Source organism: Ambystoma mexicanum, chromosome 2q (genome assembly GCF_040938575.1).
Source record: "Ambystoma mexicanum isolate Mex_15411 chromosome 2q, UKY_AmexF1_1, whole genome shotgun sequence".
Lineage (NCBI taxonomy): Eukaryota > Metazoa > Chordata > Amphibia > Caudata > Ambystomatidae > Ambystoma > Ambystoma mexicanum.
The window spans coordinates 208187883-208207576 of NC_090924.1; the positions used below are offsets into that span (position 1 = coordinate 208187883).

Here is a 19694-nt window from a genome sequence, read left to right on the forward strand (position 1 = left end):
CATGGTCCACCCCCGCCTCGTATAATTCTAAAGTAAACATTAAAGTATATTTGGCTGCAGAGTACTCTACAAGGTCGCAATTTGTCAAAATGTATTTGAATGTAATGTAATAGGGATCTGTACTCTACCAGAGTGATAAATGTAGTGCTTGGAGTATTTAAGTCCTGTTCCTCTCCACCTCAAAATTCATATTGACTTATGAATTTGAAATTGTATTAAACGGAGACCTCAAAGAGTAGAAGCCCGAGATTGCGCACCTTTTCATATGAGCATCTATCATGAGCTACAGAAATGGCCTCCTGCATAGGTGGGCTTTAACCATTTGAGTTAAAACTTAAACACATACAGAAAATTAAACAGAAAATACCTAAATAACTTCTTCCATTCAGACGCCCAATGTCCAGTACACAAATAAGGTAAAACAAAGTGTTGCTCCAAATAAAGTCTGTTTTATTAAAATAATCCTTGTCCTAACCAAAAATTGGCTAAAACTCACATTTAAAAATGGAAAATTCAATGGAAGTGATAACTATTGTCCTTCCGCCGACACTAATACATGTTCAATTGAAAGGTGTAAAAAAAAAAAACATAAGCAACTAACAAACAGAGTGGGGGTAGACTTGGGGAAGAGACACCCTGAATAGCCCCTGAATCCTGGGTCAGCTGTTCCCCCTTTAAACCAGGTATAGCTCAGACTCACCCACACTAAATCCACCCAGGAAGACCCAGAACATGACACATTAAGATATCAGTAAGCGGAATTCCAGGTAAGTAGAGATGTGAATAATCCGAGATATTAAGATAAAACTCAAGATAAGGTCTGGATTCCATTGTTAATATTGTCCACATGTCTGGTATTACTATTTACCAGGTATCCTGTGGTGGTCACAGTTCCTGAAATACTTGGGATGACATGAGTTATTGTAAACATTCAGTATATCAACATGGATTTTGATTCCAATGCATTTCCATGACTGGTCTCCAAGTCATAGCATCATTTCTAATGAGATATATTTGGAAGTGCAGCCAGAACCTCTGCAATGCCTTTTCTGCTACACATTGGACAGACTCTGAAAGGGGTGGCACCTTAGAGTTTTGGGTCAATTGAATCTTTTCCCCAATCCTTCGGGGCGTTCCAGATGGGGATTTATACATTTCAGTTTCTATGAAAAGTGGAAGATGGTACAGCCGTCGATATATGCCCATCACGTCTCGCCACTGCCATACCCATATGTACGATATTTTTTTTTTAGAGGTTACATTATGAATTTGCAGATCCTCTGAATACCCACACACATGTACTTCCGACCACGAGCGTGACCCCAGGTCTGCTGATGTGCCTGGGAAAGTGTGAGCACTGGGCCAGATTCCTGAAATTCCAAGGGATACACAGCATTCCTAAAAGTTCTCAGCAGACTTTCTAGTGAATCGCCAGGGATGGAATCTTGCAGACGAATGGGAAGGCCCGGTTGCAGCTGTTGTCATTCCAAGATCGCAACGCTACAGGAAAAGAAGGAAAAACACTGGCTTGATTACTCTTTTTCTGAACAGCAGAATCTTCAATGTGAGACATTCGTATATTAAATATGAGGCCACACGACAATACACAGCATGCGTAGGTTAGAGTCTGTCACTTGAGGCGCATCATTCCATAGCATAGAGCCTTTGATGGCTTCCTGCTGGAATCCTCCCTCAAATATTGTTATGAAGGATAACCAGTGCGTAAGAGTGCATTATCATTTCATAATGCCACCAAAGAGTGTGTCATCATGCTAAACCCACAAGGCTGTATGTTGAGCATTGGTAAAAGTCACCCAAACATGGACATGACGTTACTGTTATTCACCTTGCCATTAATATATTCTTCATATTACAAGTTGCAAAAGTAACCAGATGTAACCAGACTTCACAGTGGTTGAAATTCTTAATTAAGGGGACTGCTCTTCAAAGAAAGTGGAACACGTGATGCACATGTAGGTAATAGGCCACGATGCGCTTGCAACACAGAGTTGCCACTTACAAGAGCTCAGCTTTCCTTTTTATAGTGCACAGGTTAGTGTTGCTTACAATTGAATGAACATACTTTTTTCAAACAGGAGGAACACATTTATTCGTATACCAAAAATGACTCTCCACTTTATTGATGTTGCTCAGCAGGTGGGAATTTACTGAAGATACCTTTGCATTTCCAAACCGTATTTTGTAAAAAGAGATTTACTCTGGAAATACTGGGTGTACAAAGTTGTTGCGCGCACTATGGAGCTAAACATGGAACCCCCGGGTGTGTACTCACCAGTGCCTTATTTACATTTTCTTTAAAGGTAGTTGCCGATTAAACAAAGGGGGTAGTTTAACTGCTTCACAGCTGTCACCAACAATCAGGGCTCAAGCTGAGGGTACACGCGGGTGGACTCAGTCCCCCCTCCCAGCTAAAATGAGAAACATTCAATGTCCTCTTTGAATTTGTGAAATAAAGCCGACCACAGTCGTCCGGTTTGCAGTCCGGACACTTCACCACTGTACTATATAACCTGATGAAAAATAACAAACAACTAACTAAAGGTGAAATGTCCCATTTCGGTACTGCAAGTTCCAGGAAAAGCATTTGTATTGGTTCTTGGACTTTAAAACATGCACACCTTTCAAAGTTTTCAAAAATACTATTAGAAGAAAATATCCTCTCTTGGTTTTGTGTGTGTGTTGATCTTATGAAAGGCACGTGCCATTCGCCCCGTGCAATTTATGTGGTTATGCAAAGCCAATTTAATGAAATGCGCATATTTCGCCTTGATATGCCAATTTCTGGCGATGTCACATCCCATTGCGTTTATTGATGAGTGCCCCACCCCTTTCATTTTTAGGACTTGACCCCGGCCTACAATGACCACCTCACACTGCATTGGGCACCTATTTGAATGGGAAACTACTCACATGCTAGGTTTTAATTATTTAAAGTGCTTTGCAAGTTTACAGAGCAAAGACATGCTAGGCTTAACATTGCTTGAAATACATAACTCCCATGGATGCTATTATTCCGATGAATTACCAAAAATAATTCACTGGAATGACGTCATCCTTGTGAATTATGGGTTTTTAAAGCACTATTTTTTTGTTCAATAAACATATCCAAACAAGTAACATTAGGTGTTGCTTAGAATCATTGCAGTGGTACTCAGGGTACTTTCTGGACCTCGGAAGGTTGAAGGACTGAGTTTGAATCTGATGTCCTTGAAACTGAACACGCATGTCTGTTGCAAGCAATCTGCTTGCTGAGACATCTTACCGGCATTTGCATTGGTCCCAAGAAGGGATGATATAAAGTTTCTCTGAGTGTTTTTTTGGACTACTCAAATCAATACTCGGACTACTTGCCGGTAATCTTCATTACACCGAGTCTGACTCTTCCTCGTCACAGTCCTTAATCAATGAAGGAGAGTCATGTCCGGGAAACAGGCAGATGCACTAAGGATGTCAATTAAAAATTAAATAACCTGACAGGCCACCCATAATTGTAGATTACTGGTAAACTCTCTGAGCATCGCCACCTCATCTGTTTTCCTTGCCACAATCCTTACATGTATAAAGCACCAGCTGCATGAAATGTGCTCTATCTACTACATTTTCCAACCTTATTTAGAAGACACACTAAAGGGTACAATAGCCCCCTACCCCTCGTCTGTCTTCTATTTCTATATTTAAAAACTGTCATGGTCTAGAACCCGCAGACCCTTGCTACCCAGATACTGTTTGTGCTGATCTCTGCTGGAAATGTAACTGAATCCCTTTCCATCCCGACAGATGTGTGATGATTTCTGTTGTTTTCCAGTTATGTTACTATAACCTGTTTTTATTTTCAGCGTTTTGAAGATATAACTTGCCAGTCCCGAGAGTTCCAAATACTATTTCACTTGGTGTATAAACTGTTGAGTTGACACACGCCATGTTATTAGCATTGGCTGGCACGTTCATGCACCAGTAAACTACGAGGACAGGTGGGCACTGCTGGGAAGGCTGGTGTTTCCTATACTTTGGTGGTATTAGGGTTGGTTCTCCCCTCCGGTGATCAAGGTGAACTTACAATGGAATCTCATTGTCCAAATCTCTGTACTTTAGACAATGCCTCTCCCGATGCTGTGGACAAGAAGGTGGAGGTAGCAGAAAAGAGGGTGTTTATCTGCTGACATTTGTGCCATCTTCGCTGGCACATCTGCGGCCTACGCTGCTCAGACTCTCATATGAGCAATTATGAGTTAATGCCGGGAGAAGAGAACCTGTGGTCTCTGGTGAGAAACATTGAGCAACAATCCCAACTGTTGTCTGATGTCACCTTTGATCGATTCTGTGCTTTAGCAGCAACAGGGTGTTACAACCTAGCAGCAGCAAGAAGGCACAAAGGGATGAGTCCATGGAAAGTTGGCTCTATCCATACAAGTCTGCTGTTGTACACGTCTTTTTGTGGTTCCAGTTTGTTTGGGCCTCAAACGAAGGACCTGACAAACTGTTCAGTTGAAGATAATATGATTGTATTGCCCATCGGAAAGCCGGTCTGCTGTACCAAGGGTATAGCAACACAGGTTGGTGCTTCACATCCTGAGGGTATTTACGTTGTTCTACACCTATTTGACTGGAAAATTATTGTATCATCTGTTTTATAAGTCTAGCATGGACATCAAGCAGACATGCAGCTTTCTTTAAGAACATGGCATCCTCTTGAAATTTGTAAAGTTACATCACTCTCCCTCTGAGAACCCGACCTTCATCAGGGCTCATATTCCTACAATGGAAGCAGAGAACTGCTGATAAGAGAGGCCGCTTCAGTCAGGTAACAGCAGCCTGTTCCAGGAGGACAGGCGCCCTTAACTTGAGTGGTTCCGGGGCTTACCTCCATCTAGAACCACTGGTCAGTATCCTCTCAGGCTGTGCACTCCTACTTCTAAGCCAGATGTGCAACAATACATTACTCCTGCTCTTCAGGAGTACAGGGATGCGGAGGGGATTCTAAACTCCCAGCTCAGCCACACACTAATACTAAAGCAGTATTGATCTCAATCATCAAGGCGAAACAGGGACAGTGTGAATGGCATATCTCCTTCACCTCTTGTGGAAACGTGGAACAAGGGCAGGTTATACATTTCAAGAGTATTATGAGTTAGCACAGAAGATGACAAAACAGCAATAGTTCTGAGGTGCCAAAATTAAAGACATTTCCAAGCAAGGTTCTTTAAACATACAAACTTTAATGAAACAGAAAATACACACAACTACAAAAACACTAATGACCCACTTCTGTTAAGGATAACACAGAGAATGTAGACTTCGGAGCAACGGGGAACTCTGAATTTGAAGAGAGAGGCAGACAGGCAAGTAGTTTCTGCAAGAAAGGTTCACATTTAAAGTAATGTCTTCAGAAAGGTAGGGGGTATATTTTTTAAATGTCACTAGAGTCATTAAACCTGGGCTGGTGTATAGGGGCACTACAGATACCTTTCAATCTTTCTCTATGGGCTCAACAGCATTGATCCAGAAGTCTGGGAGCTTTCTGCAGCCGCAATTCAGCATTGGGCTGGTGAGGGTGTCGAGTGGGTACCAACACGCAGTGCAGGCCCACAAGAAGCAAAGGCATGTGTCACAAGGTAGCCTGGGAAAGGCAGAGAAGTTCCTTTGTCCCTGAGTTGCTGTGAGATGCAGTCCAGGGTCTCAAAGGATCAGGTGAGACATTTTCCTGTCCTCTGCAGCCAAGACGTTTGCCAGAAAGCACATGCATGTCTGCAATAGCCAGCAAGTACAGTCCTGGGTATTGGTGGTCTCAGCAACAGGTAGGCTGGTCCAAACAGCAGGTCCCTCCAAATGTTACCCTGGAGTGGTTGAGGGAAAGGTCTTGCTCCTTTCTTGAAAAGCTTTCTCTTCACCTCACTGGCTGAGACCTTGAGAAGATTGCTTCACTCAAATTCTTCTTCTGGTATCCTAGCAGGATTCCACAAAGGGGTTGGCATCACCACCTTAAATATACCATCTTCTACAGGTGATTATTTCCCTTCTAATCCTCTGTAAGAGGTCCAATCGTGCTTACTGTTTCAGAGCCTTCTGCCTGGTGATGTCATACCAAGAGAGTTTTGTCTTCAGGAATTAGGGAGTGGGAATGGGATGTTCAGGAGACCTAGGGAATCCCAGGATGGTTCGGCTTCTCTTGTGCTGCAAAGACTTCTCCTGTGCTACTCTACTACCCCACTTTCTCCTGTCTACCTACATCGAAGACCTTCTGTTAATTACCATTATGATGTGTGCTCTCCATCGCCATGACAGGGCTTGGTTTAGAAGCTGTGGTTCCCAGCTAATCCCCTGGAGGGTTGCCTGTCTTCTGGAGGAGGTGACATGTCTTCCCATAGCGATCAATAAGGGGTTCATTGGGTTGGGAAAAAATTGGATGAAAGCCATTTCCCAGGTGCTGATACAAATAAAACCCTGCCTGTGAGACACTAGCAACCAAGCTGACAATAATATGACATCAATATGACATCAACGGGTTTAGGCAAGTATAATTGTGGATTCCCAGAGACAACCATGTTAAAACCATATATGGGTTCTATTTACCACAATGTGGGAGCTCCTGTCCTGAGAATGATCACGGGCAAATGACCTGTTCTATGCAGGTTTCCCACTCAGGAGAGTCTGCAACCACAATTTAGCTCACTGTACCTTTCACAGAGGAGACACATTAATGTGCACATCAGTCTGGTCATACCCTGTAGGGCAGTCCAGCAGTGGAATGCTATGCAACTGTTCTCTGAAGAAGAGTACCAAAAGCAACCGAGGCACATGCTTCAGCCTTGTTGGATCTCATGAGTGAGGTGAACAGTGCGTGGGATGAAGCATTGCGCAATGTGAGGGAAGGCGCAAGGCATGGTTTTAGCATGTCACCAAAGTGAAGCACATAAAGGATGCATGCAGATTCCTGGACATCTGCAGAGATGGGTATGCATAGCAACTTGAATTGCACATAAAGGTGACAAGTAAGGGAAAGGGATAATGGGGTGGGGAGGGGAGGGAGGAGGCTTGACAAGAGTGTGAACAGAGGCGGTTCCGGGCATCTTCCCCAGAGATTAAGAGTATGGAGGTGCCTTGCGACTTAAATAGAAAAAGGCACCCTCACACATGGACGAACATCACGTGACGGAATGGTTACGTGATTCTAGTAACAACCATAAAAGTAGGAAATCGAGGCCGAGTAAAAAGAACGTGATCGGCGAAGACGGACAGGCATAACGGTAGCCGCACAAGGGTCTCTGCAGGATGATACATGTAAGACACTGCAGGCATTATTTACTCAAGAATTAATGAGGCAGTTTAAAAACTAGAAGGGACTTGATTTGCAAGGGGAGAGTTAGGAGGATTTTGAGAACATGCCCACACCGCTCCCATATACCCTTTGCCTAAAGGGACATGCTGGTCTATCTGTTATTTTGTCTCTTGTCCAGCAGTGAAGTAGCGGACGAAATGGGTAAAACAGCTATTTTGGAGACATGCGGTCCTCAGTAAAGAGTAGGAGCTAAAACCACACGCCCTGCAAGATCCATTTAACGACACCTGAAAATGAAACTGTCCCCAAACGGTAAGTGTTTGAAAGTAGTCTGATGTAACAAGTTCAATGGAGTTGTAAAATTAGAAATGGCTTAATATAAACAAAAACAGCAGCAAAATTTAACAAAAAATGTTTCTTCCCCGGTTTGTTGTTTTCTGTCCTCAGTAGTCTAATGAGGGCGAGGACAATTTGAGCAACCCGAAGAAGACGGGAAGATTCTAGAGCAAGCCATTTAAGCTAGTAAAGTTTAAACTGAGAGATAAAAACCGGACACATGGGTAAGAGCAGTAGTTTAGTTCTAAGAACTGAGGGACAACTATTGCAATTAATGTAAGGAGATATTCCATTAAAAACTGTGCGTGTTTGTCATCCTGCCCACGTTCTGTAGGAATGGTACACGCGAATGGCTAGATACAACGAGGGAGGACTACTTACAACATAAGCAGAACCATAATAATCTCGTGTGCGAAGACAAGATGATCTCGATACGAGATAGAATCAGGACATTGAGGTAAAATGAGAACATGCCACAATGACGATTTTTTTTGCTAAAAAATATAAAGATCGAATTAAAAATGAGATCTGGGTCACGATGGAGTATAGACCAGAGTGTGACAAAAAGAAATGGTAAAGATTATTAGGTAAAGAGATAACAATGTCTAAGAGAACAAAACATGTGAAGCCTGTTAATACTACCAAGTGTGGGTGCGCCATCGATAGGTGAAAAGGAGGAGTTAAAACGTTAATGATTCCCTCCTGCTGTGATGCTAAACATAGCTAGTTGTATCTAATGAAAAATACAATCAGGATATGTCGAACATTAAAAGTCGATTGTCCTTTACTTGTTTCCCACAGATATCCAATCGGTGTCTTAGCCTGAAGAGAGGAACAAAGGGAGGGACAAGATGTGGATCCCCTAAATGGTTCCAAGAAGACAACATTGTATTGTACACTACAATTTAATGCGGCTCTACGTCTGATGAATTTCCTAATAATAATTATAGAAGACTAAGGAAAGAAACATGTTGGGAGTGTTTATGAATGCAGTATGAAAGTTTGGAATGAGTGGCGTTAATACTGATGGGTGAAAAGTGAAAAGGACTAGGGCGCGCCGGCTCATGTAGAGAAGGTTCAGACCATGGATCCATATTGAAAATTAATTTAATGAGAGAATGAAAACATTGATGGATTAAGGGACCACAATATATTGTTGAAGTACAGTGACAGTATGTCTAAAATAGTAAAATCTGTTTTATATTGTTGTATGCACGTTTGATATAAAAGTGTATGCTTTTTTATGATTTGTTGTTTTAGAGAAATAATAATAAATTGATATTTTTGATACTTTAAAATGGGTATGTGATGATTTAATGATTAATAACACATACAAATGGGCAGACATTAATGGAATAAGTGGAAACAAGTAACCCTGTGAATGTATTATATTGTACCAAATTATAGAGGGCTGTTCACACGTGGTCTAGAGAAATATCTCCTCTAGTCTTTCGGGTGTTTGTAAGGAGTGTGTACGATTGTTAGGCCGTGAGACAATTTACAAGAAAAAAGTAATCTGATAGATGACGTCACCCTCTACTTGGGAGGAACAGGTGACACATGATACAAGTCTAGATAGGCCGCAGAAAAATGTAAAAGTTATGATGAAAAGTACATTACAGAACTGCTTAGCAACACCACATTGTTCTGGAGGTGAACTAGGGGATACATGTAACCCTACAAGTTGGGAACAATTAACCCAAATTAAGAAGCGATTAATTAGATCTGAGCTCCATGGCAGTATAATGTTGGAGTACTTGAGAAACAATATACTACCACAAGGACTCGTAGTAAGAAACGAGTCAAGGATCTTCCTAGAAGATAAAGAATATTTGTTACAATGGAGTTACATTGGGAACAAATACTGAAGAGATTGGGTCATTCTGATAATAGATAATGCCAAACATACCACAGAAAAAATAGCCACCGACCTGCAAAAGTTAGAAGAAGAATATAAAAAAATTGTACCAATTGAACAGTATACAAAAAGATTGGATGAATTGTTGAATGAGATTAAGTCATTCAAAGAGGACCTGACCAAAGAACGGATTAGGAGACTCAAAAGAGACATACAACAATTCACCCACGAAAAGGCTTTCCCCTATGTCCAAGAGAATTATTATACCAAAGCTCAAGAGCACCAGACACAAAATCAAAAGCAGAGTAACACCAAAAGGAGAGTCAGGTTTAGAGGAAAATCCTATAGCTCAAGCGATTATAGTACAGGGGAAGGCAGTAGCACAGGGAGAAGAGGACGAACCTCAGAGTTCAATACAGGTAGACGGCCCGTTAAGAGAGGCGGTGGAAGAATAAGGAATAGTAACAGAGGAAATCCTAATGGCCAACATTTTTTAGGACGGGACCAACCGGAATGGGACCCGGATCAGAGAGTCATGACCCACAGCATGAAACCACTGTGGTAAATTTGTCTAATTATGAACTTACCATGAACGAGAAACAAACACTGGAAAAAGGCTTGGGCTTTGTGACCACCAACAAACACAATCGGTTCAAATTTAAAGAAGATTTATCAGAATTTATGAGACAAATACATCTGAAACAGTTTTTTGATGACAAAACAGAGCTTACGGAACAAGATAGTGGGCTACATAAAAATCAGATTTCTGCCCACCAACACAATCACAAACAGCCGAGGCCCGAGTTTTTGAAAATAGGGAAATGCAAGAAATTACGAACCTAGAAATGACAAAAGAAAAAGAGAAAACGTTTAAAAATTTGAACCGCAATGAAAAAGCCACACTCAAATCACTGCTATTTAACAAATCAATCATAATTCGAAAAGCAGATAATGGTGGCGCTACAGAGATCCTAAATAGGATAGACTATGTTGAGGAATGTATGAGACAACTCACAGACACTATTTACTACAAACAACTGAAAGAAAATCCAACGTTGAAATTGCAAAGGCTAATCCACCAGAAAGTGGCAAAAGCAGAGGAAAGGAGGTGGATTAGTAAGAAAGAGGCTTATTTCCTTGTGGTAGATAAACAAAGGATTCCACAATTCTACATTCTCCCGGAAAATTCATAAATCCCTCACTAGACCACCAGGGAGACTGATTGTGTCAGGGTGTGACTCAATTTTGGAGCCATTATCAAAATTTGTGGACCACTTTATGCAGCCGATGGTCAGAGAAATGGCTTCCTTTGTGAAAGATACCACCCAAATAATCAAGGAGATAGAATGCAGATCCTTTAACACCAATGATGAGATACTGATTTGTTTAGATGTGGTAGCCCTGTATACAAATATACCTCAGAGGGCCTCATTGGAGGTATTGGAAGAAAGATTGCTCACAGAGAATATAAATACAAATACACCAACCTCCTTCATCATGTGGTGTGCCGAAATGGCATTAATGGAGAGTTATTTTCATTTTAATGGCCATTTCTATAAACAAATACAGGGTACGGCAATGGGGGCCACATTGGCCCCAAGCATTGCAAATTTATGTATGGAAGCCTTCGAGAAGAGTTGCATTTACTCAGATGCCAATCCATTTAGAAAGAACATTCTACTATGGAGAAGATACATAGACGATGTTCTTATCATTTGGAAAGGAGATGAGAACATGGCAACCCGATTTTTTCGAGTGGATTAATATACAAAATCAACATCTAAAATTCACCGAAAAGGCTAGCAAGGATGAAGTTAAGTACCTTAATGTTACAATTAAAGTAGACAAAGCGAAAGGTGCTTTTAACAAATCAATTATAATTCAAAAAGCAGATAAGGGTGGTGCTACAGTGATCCTAAATAGGATAGACTATGTGGAGGAATATATGAGACAACTCACAGGCACTACTAACTACAAACAACTGGAAGAAAATCCAACGTTGAAATTGCTAAGGCTAATCCACCAGAAAGTGGCAAAAGCAGAGGAAAGGAGATGGATTACTAAGAAAGAGACAGATTTCCTTGTGGTAGATAAACCAAGGATTCCACAATTCTATATTCTCCTGAAAATTCATAAATCCCTCACTAGACCACCAGGGAGACCGATTGTGTCAGGGTATGACCCAATTTTGGAGCCATTATCAAAATTTGTGGACCACTCTATGCAGCCGATGGTCAGAGAAATGTCTTCCTTTGTGAAAGATACCACCCAAATAATCAAGGAGATCGAAGGCAGACCCTTTAACACTAATGATGAGATACTGATTTGTTTAGATGTGGTAGCCCTGTATAAAAATATACCTCAGAGGGCCTCATTGGAGGTATTGGAAGAAAGATTGCTCACAGAGAATATAAATACAAATACACCAACCTCCTTCATCATGTGGTGTGCCGAAATGGCATTAATGGAGAGTTATTTTCATTTTAATGGCCATTTCTATAAACAAATACAGAGTACGGCAATGGGGGCCACATTGGCCCCAAGCATTGCAAATTTATGTATGGAAGCCTTCGAGAAGAGTTGCATTTACTCAGATGCCAATCCATTTAGAAAGAACATTCTACTATGGAGAAGATACATAAATGATGTTCTTATCATTTGGAAAGGAGATAGGAACATGGCAACGCGATTTTTCGAGTGGATTAATATACAAAATCAACATCTAAAATTCACTGAAAATGCTGGCAAGGATGAAGTTAACTACCTTGATGTTACAATTAAAGTGGACAAAGAGAAGGGTGAGCTATATGTAAAACCATATAAAATACCGACAGACCGTAATGCATTATTGCATTACAGTAGCTTCCACCCAACCCATACATGTGACAACTTACTTTTCGGGCAGTTTTTACGACTGAAGAGAAACAGCACAAACAGGGCTGAATATAGAGGCGGGGCTAAGAAATTAAGAATTAGTCTGCATGAAAGAGAGTACCCGGTTAACTTGACCAAAAAGGCCATGAAAAGAGCTGATAACAACCATCGGGAAGCTATTTTAGAGGAAACATCGAAAGTTAAAAATAAAGACAATTTGGTCTTTGTGAATACATACAGCAATCTTTCTAATCGGGTTCGGAAGATCATACACCGTAATTGAAGAATACTTGAGAAAGGGAAAGTTCCCCTAGATAGACCACTCATTGCCTTTCGGAGGAGTAGATCTGTTAAGGATCAGATCATGTACAATGACTTACAAAACAGATGCAAGCGCAACCGACCCTAACAGAAACATGGGGTTTAAAATAACCAGAGGGTCATTATCCATGTGGATCCTGTAGCGGTTGCGAACAGACGAAAAAAACCAACAGAAATAGACCTTGGCCTCGAAACATCGCGGAAACAAAATGTTTTAACAAATTGTATCTCCAAATTTGTGGTGTACATTATCTGGTGTCCCTGCAACAAACTATATATAGGGAAAACAGAAAGAAAGTTTAAAACACGGATAACTGAACACAAAAGTTGCATAAAAAACAGGGTTCACTCAGCCCCATTGGTAGGACACTTTATAGAAAATATACACAAATTGGAAGATCTCAGGTGGTCTGTAGTCTATCAGGTAAAGAATAGTAATGACATCAACTTAGACAGAAAAAAACTAATGAAAAAATAACTAATTTTTCTAACTAACTGCCGATTTAGGGCTAAATGAAAGAGCAGAATAAAAAGAACATGAAATTGGCCAGTTATTGGGTGCCAAGGTGGACCTGTATGCCATTGATTATCCAGAAAGATGTTGACATCATTCCATCAAGACTTGAACATGGGGGGTGTCACTAGGGAGGCTTAGATCATCCTAACAGATTGTGATCTCCGGCAGTGATGGTCTGCAGGGGAGCTGTGCCTAATAATGTCTGGGCATTAGTTTTAACCCTGGTAGTAGACACAATTTAGCTTCCCCTTTAGAGCCAGAGATATGAGAACTATGGGTACTTCATATTACCCTAGTTACCTCATCCTGCAGCCCATAACCATTTTTTACAACAAAAATCAAAAACCGATGCTCAAGAAAGGGAGATAGGCAATGGTGGAAGATGGGACTTGGGAGAATCCCCAACAAAATTGGACGCGAGTAGATGACAACGTGACCAAGTAGCGTGTGGCGAGATAAAAATATGTAAAGATGGCCATTAAAAAATTACAATTGTGTACTGGCATAATGACGGAAAATTCGAAAAATAGATATATCAAACCAAATGAATAAAGATATTTAAGAAAGTAAAGGAATGAGACATTTATATGCATACCTGCACCCGCCGGTGATATATCAATGCCATATAGATAAAAATGTAGGCGATGTCCATAGAAGTTGTAATGCGGGATAAGAAATCTGAAAGGACGTTGCAGATGAACAGCGAAATGAGCTGCAGGAACTCTAGTGAAATAGGGGGGCCGAAGGCAGTAGATTCAGCCTTGTGCCTTAAAAAGAAAAAAGGCACACTCACACATGGACGAACATCACGTGACGGAATGGTCATGTGATTCCAGTAACGACCATAAAAGTAGGAAGTCGAGGCTGAGTAAAAAGAACGCGATCGGCGAAGACGGACCAGGCGTAACGGTAGCCGCACAAGGGTCTCTGCAGGATGGTACAGGTAAAACACTGCAGGCATTATTTACTCGAGAATTAATGAGGCGGTTTAAAAACTAGAATGGAGTTGATTTGCAAGGGGAGAGTTGGGAGGATTTTGAGAACATGCCCGCACCGCTCCCATATTTGCCTAAAGGGACATGCTGGTGCATCAGTTATTTTGTCTCTTGTCCAGCAGTGAAGTAGCGGACGTGATGGGTAAAACAGCTATTTTGGAGACACGCGGTCCTCAGTAAATTGTAGGAGCTAAAACCACAAGCCCTGCAAGATCCATTTAACGACACCTCGAAATGAAACTGTTCCCAAATGGTAAGTGTTTGAAAGTAGTCTGATGTAACAAGCTCAATGGAGTTGTAAAATTAGAAATGGTTTAATATAAACAAAAACAGCAGCAAAATTGGACAAAACGTTTTTTTCCCCGGTTTGTTGTTTCCTGTCCTCTGTAGTCTAATGAGGGCGAGGACAATTTGAGCAACCCGAAGAAGACGGGAAGATTCTAGAGCAAGCCATTTAACCTAGTAAAGTTTAAACTGAGAGATAAAAACCAGACACATGGGTAAGAGCAGTAGTTTAGTTCTAAGAACTGAGGGACAACTATTGCAATTAATGTAAGGAGATATTCCATTAAAAACTGTGCGTGTTTGTCATCCTGCCCACGTTCTGTAGGAATGGTACACACGAATGGCTAGATACAACGAGGGAGGACTACTTACAACATAAGCAGACCCATAATAAACTTGTGTGTGAAGACAAGAAAGATCTCGATACGCGATTGAATCAGGACATTGAGGTAAAAGGAGAACATGCCACAATGACGATTTCTTTTTGCTAATGAAGTGTAAAGATCGAATTAAAAATGAAATCTGGGTCACGATGGAGTATAGACCAGAGAGTGACAAAAAGAAATGGTAAAGATTATTAGGTAAAGAGATAACAATATCTAAGAGAACAAAACATGTGAAGCCTGTTAATACTACCAAGTGTGGGTGCGCCATCGATAGGTGAAAAGGAGGAGTTAAAAAGTTAATGATTCCCTCCTGCTGTGGTGCTAAACATAGCTAGTTGTATCTAATGAAAAATACAATCAGGATATGTCGAACATTAAAAGTCGATTGTCCTTTACTTGTTTCCCACAGATATCCACTCGGTGTCTTAGCCTGAAGAGAGGAACAAAGGGAGGGACAAGATGTGGATCCCCTAAATGGTTCCAAGAAGACAACATTGTATTGTACACTACAATTTAATGTGGCTCTACGTCTGATCAATTTCCTAATAATAATTATAGAAGACTAAGGAAAGAAACATGTTGGGAGTGTTTATGAATGCAGTATGAAAGTTTAGAATGAGTGGAGTTAATACTGATGGGTGAAAAGTGAAAGCGGACTTGGGCGCACTGGCTCATGTAGAGAAGGTTCAGACCATGGATCCATATTGAAAATTAATTTAATGAGAGAATGAAAACATTGATGAATTAAGGGACCACAATATATTGTTGAAGTACAGTGACATTATGTTGAAAATAGTACAATCTGTTTTATATTGTTTTATGCACGTTTGATATAAAAGTGTATGCTTTTTTATGATTCGTTGTTTTAGAGAAATAATAATAAATTGATATTTTTGATACTTAAAAATAGGTATGTGATGATTTAATGATTAATAACACATACAAACGGGCACACACGAATGGAAAAAGTGGAAACAAGTGACCCTGTGAATATATATTGTACCAACTCTTCAATCTTCTATCGGCCAAACTCTTTAAAATCTGTAAGGAGCTGGCCAACCCTGCTGCAGTCTCCACCTCTCCTGTCCCCTCCCAGGCCCTCTGCACAGCACAGGCCTCTCACTTCATTTCAAAAACTCAGGACATCCTGTCCTCACTCTCCTCCTATCACCTCCCCTCCTCTATTCCCTGCTCTCCCTCTGGCCCTTCTGCAGCCACCCCTCCTCCCTCCTTCTCTGCCTTTCCCCCTTTTACTGCTGACGAGGTTTCGAGACAAGTCCGATCTATGAAAGTCTCGTCAAAACAGGTCCACCCCTGTTCCTCCAAAACTATCAAGGACCACATCGACTCCCTGGCGCCTGCCCTGGCTGACTTCTGCAATCACTCCTTTGCCTCTGGAGTCATCCCATCCCCCCTCAAGCACTCCCTTGTGCACCCCCTTCTTAAGAAACCCTCTTCCGACCCCTCCTGCCCAGCTAACTATCGCACAATCTCTATCACTCCCTTCCTGGGCAAGCTCCTGGAGAAACTGGCAATCTCCCAGCTTAATCTTCATGCTGAATCTGTTGGTAGTCTTCATGACCATCAGTCTGGCTTCAGAGCTGCCAGAAGCACGGAAACCGCTCTCCTGAACATCCGTGAGGACCTGCTCTCAAACCTTGACTCTAACACCCCTTGTGTTCTCATTTTGCCCGACCTCTCTTCTGCCTTTGACACTGTCAACCACACCATCCTGCTCAACCGTCTCCGTGATAACCTGGGTGTCACTGGTCAAGCTCTGGCGTGGCTGACCTCTTTCCTCTCCAATTGACCCTCCCAGGTCCAACTGGGTTCCTTCCTCTCTGACATCTTTTTCTCTACCTGTGGTATCCCCCAGGGATCTAACCTCTCCCCCTGGCTGTTCAACCAGTACCTGGCACATCTTGCTCACCGCATCGCCGCTCTCTGTCCCAACTTTCAGTGCTATGCAGATGATACCCAGCTCATTTTCAGGCTACCCTCGGCTTCCTCTTCCCCTTCCCTCATCTCTGACTGTCTTTCTGCTATCCAGCGATGGTGTGCCGCCAACGACCTCTGCCTTAATGCCAGTAAGACTGAGATTCTACTTATCGGCACACCCACTCCCTCCTTTCCTGCAGCTCTCTGGCCGGCCTACCTTGGCCCTCTTCCTGCTCCTACCTGCAAGGTAAAAAACCTTGGGTCATCTTCGGCTCCACACTCTCTTTCTCTCCTCACATATCTGACGTCTCTATGAAGTCACACTACCAGCTACACCTCCTCAGAGGTATCCTTCCTTTCCTCTCCTTCCCCCAGAAACTCACTGTCTCCAGAGCCCTGGTTCTCTCAAAGTTGGACTACTGTAACAGCCTCTATCTAAATCTTCCTGACCTCTGCAACTCATCCAGAACTGCGAGACTTGTCCTTGGCCTCAAGCCCAGGGACCGTATCTTTCCAGGACTGAAATTGTTACACTGGCTCCCAGTGGCTGCGAGGATTAAGTTCAAAACCCTCTGCATTGTCCACAAGGCCTTCTGGGGCCTTGGGCCAAAATACCTTCAACTCTCTCTTCCTAAATATCTTCCTTCTCGAGCTCTTCGCTCATCCACCTCCAACTACCTCAGGGTCAGCCGCTTCTCCAAGCAACAAGCTGGGGGTAGATCTCTCTCCGCAGCAGGGGCCTCCCTCTGGAACAGCCTTCCTGCCTCCCTGAAACTTGAGGAGAACCATCCGGAAGCACCTCAAAACCTTCCTCTTTGCCTCTGCTTTCTCTCCCTCTCTCCCCTGCTAAAATCACTGAACCTGCACTGAATCTGCAACTGGGCCATTCACCGATCTCGGTCCTTGGCCCAGCCACTCTTCCCTGCACTGCCTACCTGCACTACGGGACTGTCTCTGTATCCTACAGCCCCTTCTCCCGGCACTTACCTTGCACTTGCCACCAGCTGGCCCTATTATTTATCTTGTATTCTACTTACCATGTACTGCATTTTCCTTGCACTTGCCACCAGCTGGCCCTATTATTTATCTTGTATTCTACTAACCATGTACTGCACTTTCCCCTCTCCCCTTCCCCTTGCACTTTTCCCAGTCCCCCTACCCTTGCCTTTGCGCGATCTGAATGTCACCTGGCCTAGTAGGATCGTTGTCTGTCTCCCCTTGTTCCCCCCGCCTGCCTCGTCGCACCTTGAAACACTTGTGTATAGGCGCGTTACAAATGCCATATCATATCATATAATATCAAATTATAGAGGGCTGTTCACACGTGGTCTAGAGAAATATCTCCTCTAGTCTTTTGGGTGTTTGTAAGGTGCCTGTGAGTGGAGCAGAGATGTGGGAAGGGTGCTGGAGACACAACCAAAAGGAGGACCAGGCATGGGGAGTCTGAGGGTAACTCCCAGATTAGTTAACCAATGGCAGGACGCACAGTGCTCTTTACACAACCAAAATGGCAGGCATTGTGAGGTGCTGGCAGACAGTAGGTTTCGGAATACATCCTGCACACAGAAAGATGCACAAAGGAAGGCGTTCAAAATGGTCACATAGAGCCAAATAAATGCACAAATTGTTCAAGCCTCACTAAGAGAAAGTATTGTGGCTTAAATGATTAGTCATATATTACGAAGTTTGGAATTGGCAAATATTCTAGAGAGACAGAAAAGTATATACAGCCGCAAAAAGCGAACATCTCTACATGCTTAATAGCCTAAAAGGTCTTTCCTACCTCTCCTTGCTTCGTATTCATTCTTTAAATGTATGTTTACTGTTGGGCTTTTCTATTTCAAGTGTACTGCATCCACCCAGGAAGTCCTTCCTTGAATTGGATGGAGTCTAAACGGCTACAGGACATACCCTTGATATCCAATGCATGGCCTCACTAGATGGTCCCTTGCACATGGGTTCATGCAGATGGAATTTCCCAAGGCATTCCACACTTTAGATCAAACATCAACAGAGCCGTTCTGTAACGAAGTTTAATCACTTTAAAAGGATAACACACTTAGGAAATGGAGGTGCTCACCATTTTATCAATATGAACATCTAGTATTTCTGTTCTTGGCTCTTTCATACCCAAGAGCAAAACAATATCATTGACGTGTTTAATCAATAGGTGTTGCTTTTCATTTGGGAATCGTGATCAGTTATCTCTGAAGCAATCCGTTTGCCCAAATCTGGAAGGCATGCCACAGCTGGCCTGTAATAGAATCTGTCAGCGTGTATGCAGTTCCTTTTGGCGTTTCCTAAATCACATGCTCGGAGCTGTGAAATCTTGCAAGCTAAGGCACGCATGGTACAGCTGGGCATGTGCTACTTCACTGTGGTTTGCCCGGGACTAGTCATGTTTCTACAGATGCATAATTGTCTAAGGATGTCTGTGCATCCTCCTCTTTTTCAATTCAGCACAGGGATGGGAAACAATACCTCAGGAAGGAGATGGGGGATAGCCCTTGAATCCCAACGGAGGGACATGTCGTCTCATGTCATCCTCGCCCCTGAATCCTGATGCTGCCCGTAGGAGGATATATGGCTCAAGGTCACAAAGGCTTTAATGTTAGGGTAAGTGGTGTCAAAAATGAAAAGTGCATCAGGCCCAGTGTTCATTATGCACTCTGTGATTTAAGCATGCACCCCTTTTGCCACAGACATGCCAAATCTACACATCTGCTGTCATTCCTGTGTTATCATTTTATGCAAAGCAGCCAGGACTCTGATTTGTGCTGTCTGTCCCCTCCTTCCTTCTCACTGGGGGTTTTTCAAAAGAGTAAAAAAGGAATCATTTCTAAATGTTGTCTCGGTTTTGATAATGTTCTTTGCTCAGCTAACGCAA

The 19694-nt window shown here is 42.3% G+C and overlaps 1 protein-coding gene across 1 annotated transcript in view; it reads right to left on the reverse strand.

The window, feature by feature from the left end:
* Positions 1 to 427: 427 nt before the first annotated feature.
* Positions 428 to 19694, reverse strand: part of CLEC19A (C-type lectin domain containing 19A) — a 257120-nt gene continuing 237853 nt past the window's right edge. The window contains exon 5 of the mRNA XM_069647132.1: positions 428 to 1500. Within this exon, the coding sequence (XP_069503233.1) occupies positions 1421 to 1500 (80 nt within the window). The 3' untranslated portion in view covers positions 428 to 1420. The remainder of the gene's footprint in view (positions 1501 to 19694) is intronic.